Below are 21,710 nucleotides of genomic sequence, written 5' to 3' on the forward strand. Positions count from 1 at the left end.
TTGAGAAGTGCTGCGGTGCAGCTCCTGCAATCCTGGATATTCCCTACCCAGCCTCTGGAAAAGGGAAAAGCAGCTGCTTGGTACATGGAAACCCCATTTCAGACCCTTTGAGGTGCAGGAGTGATGTGTGAGGAGCTCTGAATTCAGACTGGGTGGCTGTGGGCTAACATCAGGTTGGGTTTTATTCCCTTTGACTTTAATTTCTTCCTAATCTGAGGCTCTGCTTTGCTGATCTCAAGCTTTGCAGTCCACATTTCCCACCCACCCAGCAGCTGTGCTGGTGGGGGCCAGGACACATTGGATAAAATCAGGAAAATCTCATCTTTGGGAGTATTTTTGCTTCTAAAATAAATTATTTTAAGTATTTTTCCTCGAGCTGCCCCTCACGTCGTCCATCACAGCCCCACAAGGTGTGAACAGAGCAGCAGTGACTCAGGGACTCACCTGCAGCAGGTGGAGAGGAAGGAGAAGCTTTAGCAACTGAGGTAATTGGAGCTTATAATTAACTGGTATCTCTCCTCAAGTGCTCAGACTTTCAGTCCCCTCCAAACCTTCACGAGGGAAGTAAATATTCCCTGGGTATTCCAGGGATCACACCGTGGAGAAAGGCAGGAGCAGCATGTGGAATGTGGGAATCCAGACCCCGAGCACCTCATTCCAGCCCCACACTGACATTCCTTGCTCCAGCTTCCTCTCCACATCACAAGAACGTTGGACTCAATGATCTTAGAGGTCTTTTCCAACCTTAATTCCAGGATTCCAAGAGGATGTTGCAAGAAAGAATCCTCATCCAAGAGTCCTTGCTGAGTATTTTTTCCTGGGAAGGAGGTTTTGGAACGAACCGTGTTTTCCTCCCACCGAAAGTGTAGCACACCACGGCTGTTGGGATTGTGAAGCACAGACGTTGGGTTGTTTATCTCGGAGAGTTGCTCAGCCTGGGGAAAAGGAGGCTCAGGGGGAACCTTCTCACTCTCTACAACTCCCGTACAAGAGGTTGTAGCCAGGTGGGATTTGGTCTGTTCTCCCCTAAGCAACAGGAAACCTCCTCAAGTTGCACCAGGGAAGGTTTAGATCGGATAGGAGGGAAAAGATCCCCTTGCAAAGGCTCTGGCCTGAGTGTTGGTGTTTGTTTCAAATCCTCCCTCACTGACAGGAGATGGAGTGGGTGTGGGGGAGAGATTTTGGGAACATTTTTTGTTTACTGAGCTGGGCTGTGGGTAGAGACAAGCTGTTGTGGTTGGGAGTAAATAACTCCTCAGACAATCGCCTCACCGTGTCCACACACCCTCCTCAGCATCCATCTGGAGCCACATTTAGGGGGCCAATCCTAAGGGGGTTGAAGAAGAAGGTGGCTCTGACCCACCAGGGGCTCCCGAGGTGTTGCCATGTCCCCTGAGGGCACATTTGGTCACCAGGTGTCTGGAGTCCTCTCCACAGAGGAGCCACCACCTTCTTGGGTTTGGGCCAAGTCCCACAGTCCCTCATTGGTGCTCGGGTGTCCTCGTGATCCTGTCCAGATTTATCAGGCTCTGGCTGTCCTGGATTTAGCAGCTCTTAGGGATGGAACAGAAGCTCGAGGCTCCTGAAAGCACCAGCCCTCGGGAAACTTTTCTGCCTTCCCAGTATTGACTTTTCCTTTCTTGTTGTCTGGTTCCTATTTCTCCATCCCAGCCTGTGGAACTCAGCCCCACAGGCATTTGTAACACGTTTGCAGTGGGACATGGTTTCCCAAAGGGAAAAAACCACAGGAGGGTGTTGGAAATGGTGCAAATATCCCAGGAACCTCCTTTATCTTCGACCTGAGCTGCACAGAGCACGATGTACCCCAAATCTGCCCTGCAGGAGGGACCCATTCCTCACTCTGGGACAGGAGCACAGAACATCTCCAGTTCTGCATCCAGGGCTGGAGCCAACAGCAGCAGGACCTGGAGCTGCTGGAGAGAGTCCAGAGGAGGCTCTGGAGCTGCTCCAGGGCTGGAGCCCCTCTGCTCTGGAGCCAGGCTGGGAGAGCTGGGAATGTTCCCCTGGAGAAGAGAAGGATCCAGGGAGAGCTGAGAGCCCCTTGCAGGGCCTAAAGGGGCTCCAGGAGAGCTGCAGAGGGACTGGGGCCAAGGCCTGGAGGGACAGGAGCCAGGGAATGGCTTCCCAGTGCCAGAGGGCAGGGCTGGATGGGAGATTGGGAATTGGGAATTGCTGGCTGGGAGGGTGGGCAGGGGCTGGAATGGAATTCCCAGAGCAGCTGGGGCTGCCCCTGGATCCCTGGCAGTGTCCAAGGCCAGGCTGGACATTGGGGCTTGGAGCAGCCTGGGATAGTGGGAGGTGTCCCTGCCCATGGCAGGAGTGGCACTGGATGGGCTTTAAGGTCCCATCCAACCCAACCCATCCTGGGATTCTGTTCCCTGCTCCAGTCTTTCCCTACAAATCGTTTTGCTGTCCTGACCTGACCCTGCAGGACACAACAGTTCACAGACAAAGCCTGGAGGTTCTGTTCTGTAAATCCCCATGAAATGCTGGCAGCTGTGCCAGGAATCATTCCATGGAAGTGCTCCTTTAGTGCTTAAACAGACAAGGAAATACTTCTCCAGACCGCAAGGCTAAAACGTTTTCATGGGGGCTGTAAAAGTTCATGGGAGTTTCACAATTTCCTTTTTACAGCCTCATAATCTTTACCGGGTTTTAATTATCCCACAATTTCAAAGCCTGCACCAGACACAATAGGAAAGGTGGAAGGAAAAGCAAATTGCTCTGGTTCCTTTCGTAGTTTGAGTGTCAGCCTCCAACACATCCTCTCCTGAGGGTTCCTTCCCTCTTCTTATCCTCTTGATTAAGGATGATACAAACCTGCCTGGAAGATATAAATTCATATATTGGATGTGCATAGATAGGATAGAGATGGATGGATGGATGGATGGATGGATGGATGGATGGATGGATGGATGGATGGATGGACGGACCCACCAGGGATATCAAGGTGCGGCTCCCCCCCAAAGTCATCACCTGCCATTCCCAGACAGCTCTGGCTGGAGAGGTTTGCTGAGCAGCCTCTCCACTGAGGCTCTCCCTTTGTCTTTTATTGCAGCAGTTTTATTTTATTAGCATGAATCACAATTGCAAATCTCATTCTGGATGTGGTGATGGCAGTGAAGGGGAGGGCGCTCAGACAGCGAGCAGGGAAGAGGTGCCAGGAGGAAGCCAGCACTGCAGCAATGTCAGTTCTGTTGCTCACAGACGAGCAGGGAGCTCTGTTTGCAGGGAAAAGGAGTCGTTTTACGGAGCTGAGGCCACTTGCACACTGATCCTGAGGCTTTGGGATTCCTTCCCACAGTGGAACATCCTGTGATAGGCAAGCCGTGCTCACCACCGCAGACCTTGGCCGCAAAGCTGCCTGAGCTCTAATTTCAGGAATTTATTAGCCAAGGATTCATCCTACCACACTTTAAATATCCAGTGACCCACATCAGTTACATCCCAGGAGCATCCCGAGCCCGGGGCAAGGCTGTGAATGCAGAGCAGGGGATGTTGGGCCCTGGGGACTCTGTGCTCCAAACATGATAAACTCCAAAGAAAGCTGAGATCCAGGGAAGTCAAATGTTGCTCTCCAGGCCACGGTCCCTGGTGGACTGGCCCTGTTCTTTCATTCCTTTCATTGCAGGGCCTTCCACTATTCCCATCCTAATCTGAGCTGGAGCTGCCCGTGCCCTGCAGTTCAAATTTCAGCTTTTGCACTGAACAGGGAGCGTGCTCAGAAATGAGGCATTTCACTTTATTTTCTATTCCTTCCTTTGCTGATTGGACCTAACCACCGAGCCAGGAACAAAAAACCTCGGTGGCTGCGGCCAGCATGTAATCATTAAATTTGCTTTTGGATGACCTGTGAGAAATTCATCAGGAGATATTTATCAGGAAGTTCATTGCATCGGTGTTCATTATTTACTCTGTTAAGCTGAGGCACAGTGGCAATCGGGAGAAAATTGGACTGCTCAGGCCTTGGACTTCAGTGTTTGTAATTTCCTCTGCTGAGTTGCAGCATGAAATGTGTTTGGCACAGACAGATCCCTCCTTGGGCTGCCTCAGCTCATCCCGTGGCACCCAGCCACTGTCGGAGAGGAGAAAGCAGGGCTGAGAAAAGGAGAGGAAAGCACAAAGCAGTCGGAATCCTGCCCCCGGTGCTGAGCACTTTCAAAGGCCTGTGGTGACTTTAATTAATATTATGGTTATTTTCCATGCCTCTGTCTTTCCATGCTGCTGCTCTTGCTCCTGGCTTAGTCCCCTCTCCATCGCTGGGCTCTGACAGGCACAGGGAGGCTGAGCCTGAGCTGAGCAGAACCAGGACTAAGGAGAGAGAGAACCGGGCCCAGGAAGGCCCCAGGGCAGGGACTGTCCCCTGTGCTGGCCCTGCTGAGGGACCCCCTGGAATCCTGGGGACAGCTCTGGTCATTCATGAAAAAAAGGACATGGAGGGGCTGGAGCGTGTCCAGAGAAGGGAACGGAGCTGGGAAGGGGCTGGAGCAGCTGAGGGAGCTGGAAAGGGGCTCAGGCTGGAGCAAAGGAGGCTCAGGGGGGACCTTGTGGCTCTGCACAAGTCCCTGACAGGAGGGGGCAGCCGGGGGGGTCGGGCTTTGCTCCCAGGGAACAGGGACAGGAGAGAGGGAACGGCCTCAGGCTGGGCCAGGGCAGGGGCAGGGTGGATACTGGGAAAAGTCCTTCCCCAAAAGGGCTGTCCAGGGCAGCGCTGGAGTCCCCATTCCTGGGGTTTCAAAGCCGTGTGGATGTGGCACGTGGGGACATGGGCAGTAGTGACCTTTAGCAGGGCTGGGGAATGGTTGGATTCGATGACCTTTGAGGTCTTTTCCAACAACTCTGTGATGTCCCAAGCCACTCCTGACCCCTCATCCAAGACTCTCCAGACTCCTGCAGGCTGCTGGCAGCTGTCCCCACACGAGGCCTCCACGCTCCAGGCAGCCACCTCTGATGGGACATGGACATTCCTGCCACCAACTCCCCCAGGGAAAATCTGGGGAAGGTTCAGCAAGAAACACAAGAAGATCAAGGGGAAATGGATAAACCCAAGCCATCGGCTGCAGGGAACTGATTTAAGGAGCTTGGATGTGCTCCCAGCAGGAATCCCAGGAACACAGCCCTGGGAAGAAGCTGAAGGGAAGGCGTCAAATAAACTCCCACCTCTGCCCCACCGCCATGAAAGCTGGAGCTGCAAAGCTGAGTTTAATGGGATTTAAGTTGCCTGCTTTCCGCCTCACTTCTCTCCCAGCTCAGGAGCATTTGGAGTTTCCTCCTCCCCACATCCAGCTGGGTCCTTTCATTGCCTGGAGCTTCTTGGTGAGTTGCTGAGTGAATTTGTGTGGGGCTTTCACAAGTGCAAAGGGCTGCCCATAAATCTGCTTTGCACGTGGTGCATATTGGGGAGCTGATTGTTTTTATAATTGAACGGTAAATCAATGTATTTAAGGCCAGTGTTTGCCATTAACACTCGGAAGTGTGAAGTGCTCCCCCTGTCAATAGTGGGGAGGTTTTATGAGGGCAGTAACTGCTGATTTACAGCTTCAGCTCTGGGGTTTGGGGTTATTTTTAATGGTCGTTCAGTGTTTGCTGTTCCAGAGCCAGGAGAATTTGGGGAACATTTCACACCACGGCCAAGCACTGTTTGAAATTTAAAATATTTGGGGAAACATCTCACCCATCTGTGCCCCCTCAGCCAATGAGGTAACAACAGATTAACGAGTTTTCCTTCATTAGCACAGCTGGAATCACTTCTCACCTGCCTGGGCTGCTCCATCCACTTTAAACTTTTAGCTTGAGAAACTGAGAGCAGTGAGGGCTCTTTCAGACATAATTTGGGACCGAGTCTATCCCAAACCGCTGAACTTCATTGATCCAGGAATGGTTAGACTCAGTGATCTTAGAGAGCTTTTCCAGCCTCTGAGATTCCATGATCCTGTGGGGCTGTCACTGGGTTGGAGCCATCCCACTGCACACACGAGAGATTTCCCTCTGACCCCTTAAAATACATTCATTACCACCAAACCCCCCACCCAGCACAAAACCAACGCGCACAGCTCTGTGCAGCACCCTCAGATGTGACCCCTTTCCACAGAGGGAAAGGACAGCTGCCAGGGAATGGCTCCTCCAGCATTCCTGGCCAACCTTGCTGTCCAGGAGAAACAGATGAGCACCAAATTAAGCAAACCAGGGGCAGGGCAACATTCTGGAGGTGGGAACACCAAACCCTGCCAGGAAATGGTGCCAGTTGGGATCCCGGAGAAGCTGGAGTTAAACTGACAGCAGAGAGGGTTGACAAGGCAGAGGGAAGTGCACAAATCATGGGCCAGGTGTAAAAAGCAGCACAGATCCTGGAGGAAGATGGACAGACGGCTGTCAGCCCCTCTGGGGATGGCCTTGCTCGGCTGTCAGAGTGCACTTTCTGGAGGAAAAAGCTCAATTTTTCCTCCTTTCTGCTGAGAAAGGAGAACATGCTGTGGGTGATCCCCTTGGCTGGACGTGCTGTGCTCATCCAGGGATGTGGCACTGGAAGGAGGAGGTCTGGGGTGACATTTCCCACCACCCCAGCTATTTTGTGGGTCCATCAAAATTCCTGTCACCACCGAGGCATTTTGTTTCTGCTCCTTTTTTGTAACGGCCCCGTTCAGGACCAATCTGTCTCCAGCCCAAAATGCACAATCATTTCACTCCATCCCTCATGGAGAAGGGTCTTCAAGGAGCCGTCTCATCCCAGAGCTTCCAGTGAGCTGCTCCCTGCTCTGCCAAGCCAAACAGATGGGGTGGGGGGAGACAGGGAAGGAGGACAAGTGTGATCCCGAGGTTTTAATAATCCCTTCTCCTGCCTGAATCATCCCAAATCCCAGTGGAAGGGCAGGCATTTTCCAGATGGTAGGAAATAAACTCTGGGACACGTCCATGCTGAGAACTCATTAGCTCTGCTGGCCGTGCTCCAAGCTCGGTGGCAGTTCTTGTAAACTGGATTTGGACCTGCCCTTTCTTCCTCTCATCTGTTCCCAGGAAATCTCCAGCCCTGTCTTACAAGGACAAGCTGCCCAGCTCGATATTAATTTGATTACGTGTGGCCTTTGCCTCTTGGAAGGGTTGGAGCAGGGGCAGGTGCCTTCCTGCGAACCTGCTGCATGTTAATCCCAGCACCTGGGCTGCCTTCCCAACGTCCATCTGCTTCCCGCTCCTTTGATGCGAATTCCATGTGGAGTCTGGGGAGTTGTGAGGGGGTTTTCTGCCTTGCAGGCTGTGAAGGCACAGCAGTGGACAGGGGAGGAAGGTGTATGCTGGATATACATGAATTATATCTCGTATTTACACACACACAGTGGGATTCCAGCCCCCCCAAACCACAGTGAGGGGGTTCTGCTGCACTTGGTGGCTGCCACTGCCACTTCCCACGGGTGGCCTGGCCTCCAGAGCAATCCCAAGGGTCCAAGTCACCTCCTCCGACCCCTGAGCCATTGGCTGAGTGACAGGAGAGCCACAGGAGCAGCAGCAGGTCCTGGCAGGGCCGTGCTGCTGGGGCTGTTTCTGGCTCTGTGTGCAGGGTCCTCAGCCCTGCGTGGCTGCAAGATGTCAGACTCATTGAATAAAGTGAATTTGAAATTGAAACATCGAGTAAAAGGCTCTCTGCATTTCTGTTTCTCTCTAAAACCACACAGATTTTCCAGAGCAGAGCTCTCCAAACCCTCTGACCAGCCCTGGCTTTACAAAGACAGAGGTTTCCACACCCCATCTCCTGTGGGGGTGACCCAACTCCCTCCGGTCACAGGGAGTCCTGGCACAGCAGGGAAGCAGGGGATGATGATCCTGCAGTTTGCAGAAGGCAAAACCTGCAGATGTGGGCTATAAAACAGCGTGGGTTTGGGAAGGGGAACATCCTGGAGATCGTGAAAGCTTGGAACAGGCGCAGCAGCACGAAAGGGAGCAAGAAACCACTGCCCTGCAGCAGCTGCTGCTTGGCTTTGCAGCTCTGCTGATCCCAAATTGTTCTCCTAGGTCGCAACAAACCCAAAATCCTCCCAAATCCCATTCCCAAATAGGGCTCCTCCTTCCCTTTCAGGGTTTTCTGTCCTTCCTGAGCTCTCCAGCCTTTCCCTTTGTTGCCCATCCCTGAAGCAGCTGGAGCAGAGCCTTCTGTGCCAGGGGCTGCGGGGTGCTCAGTGCAAAAGGAATAAATCCCATTAAGGGTTTTAATGTTTATGACCAGCGAGATAATAAAAGAATGTAATTTGGGGTAGCTTTATTGCACTTATCATAATGTTTCCCTGAAGCACGGAGATAAAAGTCAGCAGGTAATGTCCATAAGGAGTTTTTATATCTTCCTCTTCATTTTTTTTAGCAATAACCACCTCATTCAAAGACGGGCATCACTTTACCAACAATGGAAATTCGCTGCAATAACCCCATCCCCAATATTAAATTGTTTCACCACATGGAGATGTTCTCTCCCTGTGTTTATCTTGCAGGGACTTGTATTCGGAGACATCCTGACACATCTTCTCCTCCTTTTTCCCTTTATTTTCTGCCTTTTCATCCTCATTTTACCCCATTCTGCAATGTAAGAAGAAAGGTGGATGATAGACTGAAAAACTAGAATGTCTTTAGCATTTTTACAATCTTTAGCATCTCTACTTCAAATTTGTATTAGGAGCGGATTGGTGTCTGCAAGATACACGTGATATGAAAAACAGGACGACACGCAAAGATGTCTCAAAAGCTGCCATTTTGCTTTCCCCTGCTGAGACAGTCTCATCTCTCATTATTTCCCAAATATTTCCAGCTAAATGATATAGATTATTTTCCTCACTGGTTCTGAAATTGTACATTTTTCTTACAGAAAAACACTGCTTCACCACCAACTATGGAGCGTTAATGTGTGCTGGGACAAAAAGCATAGTAACAGAGTTCTATTTCTCATATATATATATATATATATATATATATATATATATATATATATATATATATATATATATATAAATTGACATTTCTAGGTCTGCTCCAGTGAAACTGGAGGCACAAAACTCACTTAAAGTCATCCCTTCAGGGGAGGAGGAGAGACACAGTAATTTACTAATCCCTAACAAGAAGTGTTTTCCCCTTCAATATTTTCACCTTGAAATCCCCCTTTAATACTCTTTTTGGCCCTCCCCAATGGAATGGAACAATCGCATCTTATAGGTGGGATTCCATATGAGCCATGGCACACATGGAAGCCATTTGCATCCTCAGACGTGTCAATGTTAATATGCAAATAGGGCTTAATGAGGGTCTGGGTTAATTGATGGTTGACCAAAGACGTAGAATAAACACTTTAGTCTCCCTCCACGCACTGAGGTGGCAGTAAAGGCTCTGTCTTCGCCAGAGAAGACACCTCTTTATCTCCTTAAATTGACATATTTATAACGTTTATAAGTTTGTCCTGCTCCTCGACGCGGGAGCGAGACCAATGGCTGCCTGAGGGAGGCGGACTACAACTCCCAAGATGCTCCGCGGCCCAGCGGACGCGGCGAGGGTGCGCTGCGCTGAGAACTACACCTCCCATGCTGCACCGCTGCACGCTCTGCGCTCCTATTGGCTGGCGGTGCAGTTGGCGCGATCCCCGCCCTCGGTGGGAGCAGCTCTTTCCGTCTCCATGGCAACGCGCAAACAAATGGCGGCGGCCGGACCTGAGTGGGGACGGGACCGATAGCGGAGTCCCCTCCTCCCCCTCCCTCCTTATCACAGCTCATGGCGGGCGGCGAGGAGAACGGCGGAGAGGGCAGCCTCGGGGAGCGGCTCCCTCCTTCTCATGAGCCGCCGCAGCCCCTCGCACAGGGGCTCCCCGAGGAGCAGCCCCAGCTCGGCCCGCCTCACCGCAAGGACGAGCAGGAGCAGGACGGCGAAGAGGAAGAGGAGTCAGAGCGCTCAGAGGTTCAGCTCAGGGCTCCCCAGCTACTTGGGGAGGGGTGTGTGCTTGTGAGGGAACTGCCCTTTTCCCCCTCAGTGTAGATGCGGGGGAAAGAAGGGGGAGTGAATGGGGGAACCTCTCATTTCTGCCTTGTTTAGGGTCCCTTCCATCCCCGTGCTGTCCAGGGTACTTCTGGGTTGTCCCTCTCTCCCAGAAAATCAATTAGATTGGAAAAAACTGTGAAGGTAGTCAATTCAAGCCATTCATCCAGGACTGCCAAGTTTCCTGGCCATATAAAACTACAGATAAACTGGCACATGTGTGGCCAAATGAAACCCCTTTCCTGTTCAAATTCCCAGCCCTTAGCTTCAACAAGCCCCAGGACACAAGTGAATTTTCTCTCCCTGCCCTGCTGCGTTTTAAATCCCAATACCACAAAATACCGCCTCATATTTTGCCTCGTGGAAATGCTCTCCCTTGCTCTAACATGTAGGTGCTATCACTTCGATGACTACATTATTTATCTTGGTCCCTAGATTAGCAATTGTCGTGTGGCTCCTCCGAGCTTATAGGAATTTCACAAGCCACTGGCTGATTTTCTCGTTAAACCCACGCACTGGTTCATTAGTGCCATCTGTCAAGCAGCCTCTTCAGCAAAGATTTGTTTTCTCTGAAGAGCAGCGCCGGGCTGCTCATGCTGAACAACTGTAAAAGGGCTTCCAATAGAGTCCATACTGGGGTGCAGCAGTGGTGTTAGTGCTGACTTGCTGAGATGTTCGCATCCGTAACGATGTCCAAAAGAGAGGCTGGGAATAAATCCCCACAGACCGATGTCTGTAGAGCAGGTGGTGAGGGGGATCTTTCCTCCTGACTCACCCACTTTTGTCCAGTGCTGCGGTACGTTTATACAGTAAATTTTGCTTAATGTTGCTATGTCGTTACAGCATCATCGCATACACCTGGAACTAATTTACATAGCACGATCTCAGGGTTATCAGATAATTCTTTGCACTGTGCAGGCATTTCCCCAGTTCGGGGGTCTTGGGGGTCTTTGATGAAGGCTTCTAAAGTCTTCTTCGCACTTGAACTTTTCCACTTTATCTTCAGGCCATGCACAGTTATGGTGCTCTTTGGTCCATCTGGTCTTAACCGGCCTAAATTCTTTGTTTTTTGGCTAATTGGCTTTGGCTTGCCAATTTCTCGTTAGTACTACACTTATCTACCTCTAAAACTATACACCTGGTAAGTTGGTTTGGTTTGTTTTCCTCTCTCTTTTTGTCTATTCCACATTTAAGCAGCTAGTTAACTATATACCAGCCATTACATTGCATAAAAAGTTATTAATATTAGATTATATGGGTATCAACAGTCATGATTCAGGTTATATAAGCATCAGGTTATAGGTGTACAAGTTATGATTCAGGCTACATAAGTAAAAGCTGTGATTCAGGCTATATAAGTAGAGAAGGCTGTGCTTCAGGTTATCTTGATAAAAAGTCATGATTTAGGTTATAGTGATATTAGGTTACATAGATTTATAACCCAAGCTAGATAAGCACTTTGTAACTTTGACTTTTATAAGTCCGCGGCCGTAATCGATGGGAGCTGCGTGGCTCAACGTCTTGGCAAATGGGTGCTGTGCTTCGACCAGGAGGGAGAAAATTTAAAACCCCAGCAAAAACATGATGAACCTTCTTAAACGTATCGAGCTGGCACGTGGCATGTTTCTGTTTAGCTGTTTTGAGGGCAGCACCCGTCACTTCCCCTAATGCCTGCTGCCTCAGTGGGGTGGCGGAGTGTTGAAAGCAGCGTTTGATCGAGGACTTTTATTAAACCCTGTTCCCACTTGAACCCCAGCAGCCTCTGGATTCTACCAAGCGTGGAATTCCCCTTCACAAATCTCCCCTTAATCCATTCCTCCCCTTTCCTGGTGTTGTATAGGGTCGGTTGGAGGGAGTGTTGGACGAAGACACCGCCGCTGAGGGACTCCACACCTTGGGCTACTCGGCCCCTGGGACTGAATATGTTTATCTTCATCTGACGCTTCCAGTAAGTACAAGCAAAAAAAAAACCCCATCAGTTCAAGGTGTTTCCCTGCACAAATATTTCCTTTTCTTAACAGCAAATAGTTGGCCTAGTAAAAATAAAAAAAAAAGTCACGAGAAAGATTTTTGTCTCTGCCTGCCAATGCTGTTTCATGTACAGGGTTTTTGATCAGACTCAGAGCGGAGGAGATTTTTTGGGGTTTTTTTTTCCTGTAGTAGCAACAGCAGGAAGGTTTTTCCTTATCCAGGTGTGAAAATGTTCCTTCCTGCTTCAGTCAGCTGGAGGAAAAAAGCAGAGGAATGTGTGAAACACCTGAAAATGCTGCGTTCAGGAAGTTAAAATGGTTGTGTCTTCTCAAAGATCTCTGCTGCCCCTCCCTTTTCTGTGCAGCTTTGTTTCCCTGGCGTTTTTCCTGACTGCAGCTCTCTTTTTGTTGTTTCCAAGTCCTCCTTTTGACCTTTTCTCCATTGCTGGCTGCTCTAACATCACTTTCTGTAGATGTCACCCTGTCTGGAGGGACCTCGGGACACCTCTCCGATGTCTCCTGCTCCTGTGCAAGCTGAGTTTACAGAACCAGTTATTAAAATGATTATTAAAATCCCCTTCCTTTTCCTTTTTCCAGGGTCGTGAGTTGAGTGACATCAGCATTCTCTCTGGATACATTCACCTACAGAAAATGGAGCTTTCCTCCAATAAAATTAATGGTATGGAGTAAATACACTGCAAGTTCTTGGGTTGTGAAATCATTTCAGATGAGAAAGGCACTGGAGCACGGAGCTTTAGTGTCACAAAGCCTGGCTGACATTTTAATGGTGTAAAATATTCCAGCTCCACAGAACCAGGCTTGATCTCCTCGGAAATATCCATGGCCCATTAAGACCAGCATATGTTTATCAGTGGCAACATGGAGCTTAAACTCTCAGTTTATTACCCAGAGATAAAATCCCAGCAAATATGTCAAGGTTGAGGCAGAGATTTGACAGAATATTTCAAGTTATGCCTGGTATGGTTTTCCCAGCCTTAAGTTTTCCCTCGTCAAGGGTGACAAAAGGGAAAAAAATTACATTGTTTACCTTTAGAAAGGTGACAAATGGAGACTGGGATAAACTCCATCAGCTGCTCCTTCTCTCTGTGTCTTTTTTTTTTTAATTTAACATCAAGTGGAAGAAGCTGTAGTGGGGCAGCCACATCATTTCTTTCGAGTTCCTTTCACTTGAGGTGCTGGAGTCCAATAATAGCAGCACTTTTGTAAAGCAGCTCCTCTCCCTGCTCATTTTAATAAGAGGTTTTTTTTCTGTGGAGGCCAGATATGAACAGAGCAGGCACTTTTCCATAGCAACCACTCATTTACTCTTCAGCTGTGGCCTAAATACTTTTCTCCACTAATTGATAACTCAGGACAGAGTGAATCTGTCATTCTAGAGGTGGATAGAATATAAAAAGATATTCTTGCTTATAGGCAAATCAATTGACATGATGAAAATTAAATGTAGAACCTGGAGATATTTATTCTTTGTGGTGTATAAACCATTTTTTTTCCTCTAGGAGAAGGAGTTAATAGATCTGATTTCTGCATTTTGGGCATCACTTTCTGAATGTGCAGCTACAAATTGATTCTTAATTGCTCCAGGATGTAATTATCCCATTTTGCCATGATGATCTCTGCATTCAGGCACAGGATTTGACATTTTGTTTCATTTCTAGATCTTTCCTGTATCAGTCACATGCCTTACTTAATGGAGCTGAATGCTTCCAAGAATGAACTGACCACATATTTCAATTTTAAACCACCTAAAAACCTCAGGGTAAGTCTGAAAAAAAAAAAAAAAAATTTAAGGTTTAAATTCAAAGAGATTTTCTGAATCTAAGTTAGATGTTGTGTTTGGGCACAGGCAAAAGTCAATTTTTATTCCTGCTTATTCTTCTTTCTTACCTCAGTTCACATTTTAACAGCTTTTCCCACTGTTCGGCTCTGTCTTTTATTTATGCCTTTTATTTATATTTATGTGGATATTTCTGTGTATTTGATTTATGTTTCTTTATATGGCTTTTATTTATGTCTTTTATTTTCTTCCACACTGAACCCCTGTGTGCAACACACAGCGAACTCCCAGCCACAGGAAGTGCTGAAGAAATAACCCCAAACTCCTCTCTTTTTTTTTGCCTTTAGGAAGTAGATTTTTCACACAATCGAATCCCAAAAATGCAAGATTTAGCAGCATACCACTCACTCACTAAACTGCTGCTGGATTGTATCCTTTGGGGAATCTTGAATGGGAGAAAAGTTGCTTTTTTTTCTTTGCTGTTTCTTCACATGAAAACCTGTTTTGTTTGTATTTTCCCTTTCATGTCAGTTTTGTCCTTAGAACTGAGATTAAATTGTAATTCTGAGACTGATCTTAATTTACTTAAGCATTCAAAGTGGGCACATTTGGGCAGATTTTCCTGCTAGAGGAACAAAAAAACCTCCTTTTTGTGTCATGGAAAAGTAAAAGGGGAGATGTCCCACAGTCTCTGCATGGCAGAGGTAAGAAATTACATTAAAAAATGATTTTTAAATACCAGAACTTAACACGGAATCACCTTGGAACACTTAAATAAAACAGGAATTTGTTGTTTCATCTTAGGCCCAGCTAATTATGCAGGACAAGGCTGTTTCACTGTAAAGAATTTTGAAGTAAAGGAAAACTTCCTGGAGTTTTTGAGGGAAGCACACGGAGCAAAGGTTGTTCTGCTCCCCACTTCCTCCCTCATCCCAATTTCTGGAATTAGAAGCGCTTTTCTGGCAGAAATCTGCTAAACAGGAACCTGTAAATTGACCTTTCAGAGCTGTTTTCCCAAGGCTTTCCCTAAAGATTCCTTCCTGGAGCTTCACGTTGCCCTGCTGCCTTCAAATTGCATCCTGAGAGCTATCGAACTTTTCCTTTTTTTCTTCAGGAATTGCATCCTGATTCTCTGCTCTCTGAAAAGGAGGAGACAGGAGTAATTTTCTGTCTCTTGCCCATTACCAGCTGATATTAATTCAATGCCTGTTCCACAGGGGAGCAGAAGAAGCATTTGCAGGGCACTCAGGTGACATTATTCCCGAGTTACGAAGGGTGCAGGTGACACAAATCCTGTCACAAAATGGCACCGAGCTGCTCTCCTTTTTGCAATTCTAATTTTCCATCACAGAGCAAAAACCCTCCAGCAAAATGAAAAAGGAGGGGGGAAAAAAGAAAAGATCAGAGATTTGTATTGTGGGTCTGATCTGTAGGGTTTGATTTGGTTTCGTGCAGCTGCCTTGAATTTCTTCATTTGTCAAGGAAGGTGGTGCTGAAATGGGGACAAAAGTGTTTTCATGGCCACAGAAGAAGCCCCTGAGACAGAGGAGGATGAGGGCAGGATTGGAAATGCAGAATTCAGAACAGCAAAGTGGCACCAATCCGTGTCAAACACTCCTCACCAAAGACCTGGCAGACAGAACAATCGCATTTTTAATCCTAGATGAAAAAAAATACTCTCTGAGATACCCTGCAGAAGCAGAAGTGTTTGGCTTGCATTCACACTGACAGTAATTAAGCTTTTCTTACCATTTTTAAGTGAATTATGATGCAGATGATAAAGTCATTATCGCCTTTTGTGTGCACACACGAGCACACCTGACAGGTTTATGTAGGATTTGTAAAGGTTTATAAAGGAATTGTCTGGGAGGAACTGCCCAAACCAGAAAGAGACACAACTTGGACAAAAATATGTGACAATGTAAGATGAAAGTACGTGACAAAGCTTTCTATTGAATCATTAAGAGGCTAAAATTGATTGTATTATTATTCAGCACTGAGCAATTTGCTGCCTCATGTCGATGCTTGTGGCTTAAACTGTAATTTTTCCTTGTTCAAACTTTTACCTATTCTTGCCTAATTCCAATCACAAAAGAGTCCTATCCCTGAAGCAGAGTTTCATCTAATTTTGGGCAGATCCAGAGTCAGGTTCCTCTCACTTCGTCCATTTAAAGGAGAAATTTGAGACGGATTTGTTGTCCAAGGTGCTTTGTTTAAGGAATTTGAGGAGTTCTGTTAATGCTGAAGTTTGCTGAGAGGAATCCTAACTACTGGTACTGCTGCTTTTAACTGTAATGTTAATTTAAAAGACACTTTTTCCTCTCAGGACAGATGGCCAGGGTAGAGAAGGTATAATTTAGAGTGAAATAACCCCATAAAGTATCACTGGTTGGTATGACTTGAATAATTTGGGCAGGATGCTCAGAGCAGTGGGATTTAAAATTCCTGATGGTGAAGCTTTTGCTGCCCACACCATAAAATTGGACTCCAGTTGCTAATTTACCACCTAATTACTGCTCAGGTTTTGTGTCCAGGTCTTTTTTTTTCCTGAAAGCTCTGCATAGATAATGAGATTGAGGAGATCCGAGGGCTGGAGAAGTGTCACAGCCTGACCCAGCTGGGTTTGTCCCACAACAGACTCACTGCCATCAGGGGCCTGGAGAATTTGCCTATCAGAATCCTCAATCTGGTAAGAAAGAAAGAATTCTGATGGTTTTCCTGCCTGTCTCTTACCAATATATCAATACCTTAATAAATATGAATATTATCACACAATTTTTCAGAGATATTTCCAATACTGTGCTTTTTTTCTAATTAATACTACAAAATTTTGCACAGAAACACAACTCAAACCTGTTTTTAATGCAATCCAGCTGCTCTAGAAACAACAGGCTGCTTTTAACAGCTTTTACTTTGTAATAAGAAGTTAAAAATATTTAATGGGACTTTAAAAATAAGTCCCAGAAAACCTCATAGCTCTATTTGGCTGCATTAGTTTTAAGCACCCACATAAATATTTGAAGTGAAGTGAATGAATCCCTTATCAGGAATAGAAATATTCTTTTCTAATCCTTTAAAAAAAATTTAAAGGTTTTTCTTCTGTTCTGTAGGAATGGGTGTGGAAAATACTGACTCAGATTGGCCCTTGGCTGCTTCAATATTCAGGGAAGGTGTTGACATTTCGCATGTTTCGAATAATATATTCAAAGAGTGTTAATATAATTATGTTTCACATCTGTAATACCTCCAGGAGCTCGCAGTGATTCCCTCAGCAGTGATAAAATGGAATTTGGTCTCATTTTTACTGGAGAAGATTAACTCAGATTGGCCAAATCCCATCTAAATGTTCTGAAAGGAGCTTCTAGGAGTGTGAGGATCTTTTCTCTAAATACTTTGAAGCTCTTTTCTCTAAAAAATTTGAGCCACAGCAATTCCTTCAAGCATTGTGTGCCGAGATTTCCTGGTTTGTTGAAAGGCCTAATGGGAATTTCCTTGGGAATCTGCTCTGTCCAGTGTTGGGAGGTTGTGTTAACAACTAAACCTTATGGATGTCCCTCAGTTTGGTTTTTAGGTGCTGCTATCATTACTGATAACACTGCTTGTCTCTTTTCATTAGCCAAGGAGAGAGTCATGTGGAAGTTATGGAAACAGGCAGATTTTAGTGGAGCATTTTCTTTGGCTAATTAGAATAAAAGGCAGGTTTGGGGTTGTTTTTTTTTTAATTTTTATCCTCTCTCTTCCCAGTGATTCAGCTTTCTCTTCCATTTTCCCTTGAGCTTTTTAGGTTGAAAGTTTGGGAGGAGGACTTCAAAACCTGTAAATTCTGCCTTGCTCTACCAAAAACCCTTTATTCCACTCAGGTTTGCAAGGAAAAAAATAAAATAAGAAGCACAGCTAGAATGAACTGGACTCTTAGGAATTTTCTGCTTGGAAAAAAAAAAAAAAGAAAGGATCTATCCCCAAATCCCTTTTGTTCCCAGAATTTTCTGGGCACCTCTGGCCCAGCATTTTGCAACTCCGGCTCCGAGTGTATCTGATTAACCAGAGGTCTAACAAAGCTCAGGAGCAGAGAGGGAGCCTCCATGCTATTAATAACCTAATTAAACATTTAAAAGTCAGGAAAAATGTCAAGGACAGACAACTGGATTAACATTAGAGGCAGCTGGCTTGTTTATTTCAACAGTTCCTAAATATTTATTAATAGGAGATGAGGCTTCCGAGCTTTCAGCACAAGGTGAGGCTGATGGCAAAATAAAACTTTGCAAGGTTATGGAGAAAGAATCCTGTGGAGAGGCCATCTGGGAACGTGTGGGAATCACTGGGACAGGGAGGAGCAGGGAATTGCTGTCCCTGCTTGGAGTTTGTGGCAGAAATGAGGCTCTGATTGGTGAGGCCCTGAGAAATGAAACCATCCTGAGGCCAGTGAGAAATCAGGGCCTCATTTGAAAGAGCCCTGAGAGCTGGTTATGGGTTCTCAAAAGTTTGGGTCATCTCACGTGTGAAAGTCTGCAAGAACTTACAGGAAAGAAGGGGTTTTTTTAATTATTATTTTTTAATCATTTCTGTGCCGTCACTGACGGTGAATAAAGCCTTCACTTAATGTGCATTAATAGGAACTTATGTATTCCAGAGAGATTTTTGTATCTTATCAGGGAATCATTGAATCATGAAAGGTTTGGGTTGGAAGGGACCTTAAAATCACCCAGTTAAAACTTCAACACCTCCCACTGTCCCAGGCTGCTCCAAGCCCCATCCAGCCTGACTTTGGACACTTCCAGGGATCCAGGGGCAGCCACAGCTGCTCTGGGAATTCCATCCCAGCCCCTGCCCACCCTCCCAGCCAGCAATTCCCAATTCCCAATCTCCCATCCAGCCCTGCCCTCTGGCACTGGGAAGCCATTCCCTGGCTCCTGGCCCTCCATGCCTTGGCCCCAGTCCCTCTGCAGCTCTCCTGGAGCCCTTTTAGGCCCTGGAATGTGCTGGAAGCTCTCCCTGGATCCTTCTCTTCTCCAGGTGAACAACCCCAACTCTCAGCCTGTCTCCTCTATATCCTACCTTAATTTTTTTTCATTATTTATTCTGCAATCACAAGTGTAAATAGAGCCATGATTGCAGAGGGAAATTCAATGTATTTATGTATATATATTCCATAATTTTCCGTGCGTCTCTGCGTTCTAAATTTTGAGTTGGATGGTGACAGGAGTGTTCTTGGGGCCAATATCAGCCTTTAAAAAATGTTAGAGCTCTTTTTATTGCTGTTGTCTCTTCAAGTGAGTTGGAGATAAGCTGATCAGCAGAGAGCTGATTCCTTTTTCCAGGAGCTGGAACCAGGATGTGCATGAGGCTAAATGCATAAAGGCCTGTTTGTGACAGGATTCTCCGTGACAAAGAATCCTCAAATCCAACAAATGACTCTTTTTTTTTCCCCCCTCAGGAATGTTGTTTTCCATTGAGTTTTACCTGCAGTTTCTCTGCTTCCATTTTTTCCCTTAGAGCTTTAACCAGATTGAGAAGGTGACTGGGCTGAAGAGCTTGAAAACCCTGCAGAAGGTAGATCTGTCCTGCAATAAAATAAACAGTCTGCAAGGCTTGGAGGAACATGATCTCCTAGAGGTGATCAACCTGGAGGATAACCAGGTACCACGCTCCAGGCTGAGCTCAGCTTCTCCTAACAACGCATAATATTTTAATTTTTTAAAACTCAATTCCTTGAAGAGACCCAAAAAAATCATCCAGCCCTGCAAGAAATGAATATTAGAAAAGATCTTTTCCTTTGGTATTTCCCATGTTGATTCCTGGTGTCCTCTCAGCCCTTATTTAATACCTTGGGTGGGTTTATCTTCACTCAGGTGTCCCTTTAGTGCTCTCACACATCAAGAACTCGCAGTGCTCCCCTGGCTGGATCAGACAGGGATGAGTTTGCAGCTTTTCCAGCTTGATTATTCCAGAGGATCTTTACTTACACCACAGCTCTGCTGCTGCCAGCCCTCAGGGGGGGTTCTTAATATCTCTCAGCCCAATTTTATGGCCACAGATTCTTCTGAGCTCTCAGCTGGAAACTCCCTGGAAGGCAGAACTGCAAGAACTCCCTTAAAAAGCGGCTTTTGTCGTGCAGCACAATTTTCTGTACTGGAAGTACAATGGCACCATCCAACTCATTTGAATTTTGAATGCCAAGCCAAATATCCACAATAATTTCGATATTGATCTTCCAGCGTCCTTAACTGAAAAAAAAAAAACAACCCATCAATTCATGAATCACTTTGACATCAAAGACAGATCTGTGAGGAGAAAAAAAAAAAAGAAATGCAGGAAAATAAAAATATAAAGCAGCAGTGGAACATTTTCTGTCATTTTTCCCCACTCACAAGACAGATTTAGAGGATTTAATTCAAGTCACTGGGGATTCTTTTTCTCCCTGTGTTTAGGTTGACATTTAAAGGTACCTCAATTGCAGCAGACAGGAAACTCTCTAATTATTAACATTAATAACACCACTTCCATTGCCTTATTTATTTTCCACTGTTCTTTAACAGCACATAAAAACCTCTTAATTTTACCTCATCAAAACTTGCCTCTTTGAACGACGTTATTGCAACTGAGTCACCCTTTTCTGAACATTGCCTTCTGAAGAATAATTTAAAGGGGAGTTTTAATTAATTAAAATATGGAGTTACTTCAGCTCAGAACCTCTCAGAATGATCTTAAATTCTTGGTTTTTCAAAAATGGGCACAGTAAGTTTATCTGCAAACCAAGCCTCTTGTAAACATTCCGTGATTTTCAACTGTTGATGGCTGGAATTCTGGGATTTATTTAAGAAATCCACTCAAATCACATTTAACTTGGTCAAACGTGTCCTGGGTGGGCTTCTTGTTATCTCAAAGTGAGTAGTGGGTTGGCTGTGGTTGAGGTTTATGGTTTTAGACACTTTAGACACAAGGGTTGAGTACGAATTAGGGAGAATCCGAAGTGGTTTAGGTTCAGTTGGGCTTTCAGTGTTTAAAAGGGGCTATAAAGGAGATGGAGAGGGACTTTTTACATGGAAAAACACAGGCAGGAGAAAAGGGTTTTACACTAAAAGAGGAGGGATTTAGATTTTATTAGGGAGGAATTGCTGGCTGGGAGGGTGGGGAGGGGCTGGAATGGAATTCCCAGAGCAGCTGGGGCTGCCCCTGGATCCCTGGCAGTGCCCAAGGCCAGGCTGGACACTGGGGCTTGGAGCAGCCTGGGACAGTGGAGGTGGCACTGGATGGGTTTGAAGGTCCTTCCAACCCAACCCATTCCAGGATGATTCTCGGATTCCATCTTTCAGCAGTGAAAGAAAACCAGGCTTGTTTGGGGCACAAAAACCTTGAGTAAACCCAAAAACTGAGTGCCCAGCTTTCCTTTGTGCACAGATGAGACCACAAATGTACCCCTTTTTCTTCTTTTTTTCTCTACATCCCAAGTTCTTTTACTCAGAGTTTGAATTGAGACGCAGGAGATCGATGATTCTTGTTGGGACTTAGTTGCTGATGATATCAGTAGCACAGCTGCACAGAGTGTGCCTCTTTGTTAGAAGGGTGGGAAATGGCCATGAGTTTTACTTTTCCAAGCTTTTTAAAGTCTAAACTAACCAATAATGAGATATGTTTTTACTTACAACCCAGTTACTAACTTTTCATGTTCTGCAGTGTGGAACTTTTGACCCAATGACAGAACATTCAGATTTGTGAAGAAGAAGGAGAAGAAAGAGGACACAAATCCACACCCAAACCCCTCCATTTTGTAACCTATTCTTACTATATCCCCTAAACATAATTTTCTACATTTCTACGTATTTTTACCCTGTGACATAACTTTTAATTCCACAGCAACTACCTCAGTGTTAGCACACAATTTAGGAAACTTTTCCCAGGGTTTTGGATCGAATGCAGTGTGC

At 46.1% G+C, this 21,710-nt stretch overlaps 1 protein-coding gene across 4 annotated transcripts in view; it reads left to right on the top strand.

The window, feature by feature from the left end:
• The first annotated feature begins 9,668 nt into the window (after positions 1-9,668).
• Positions 9,669-21,710, top strand: part of LRGUK (leucine rich repeats and guanylate kinase domain containing) — a 40,465-nt gene continuing 28,423 nt past the window's right edge. For all 4 annotated transcript variants that reach the window (XM_048302405.1, XM_048302404.1, XM_048302406.1 and 1 more), the window contains exons 1-7: positions 9,669-9,942; positions 11,861-11,968; positions 12,588-12,669; positions 13,670-13,770; positions 14,136-14,217; positions 16,353-16,477; positions 19,282-19,425. In XM_048302405.1, coding sequence (XP_048158362.1) covers positions 9,760-9,942; positions 11,861-11,968; positions 12,588-12,669; positions 13,670-13,770; positions 14,136-14,217; positions 16,353-16,477; positions 19,282-19,425 — 825 coding nt within the window. In that variant the 5' untranslated portion in view covers positions 9,669-9,759. The remainder of the gene's footprint in view (positions 9,943-11,860; positions 11,969-12,587; positions 12,670-13,669; positions 13,771-14,135; positions 14,218-16,352; positions 16,478-19,281; positions 19,426-21,710) is intronic.

This window comes from Corvus hawaiiensis, chromosome 4 (assembly GCF_020740725.1).
Source record: "Corvus hawaiiensis isolate bCorHaw1 chromosome 4, bCorHaw1.pri.cur, whole genome shotgun sequence".
NCBI lineage: Eukaryota > Metazoa > Chordata > Aves > Passeriformes > Corvidae > Corvus > Corvus hawaiiensis.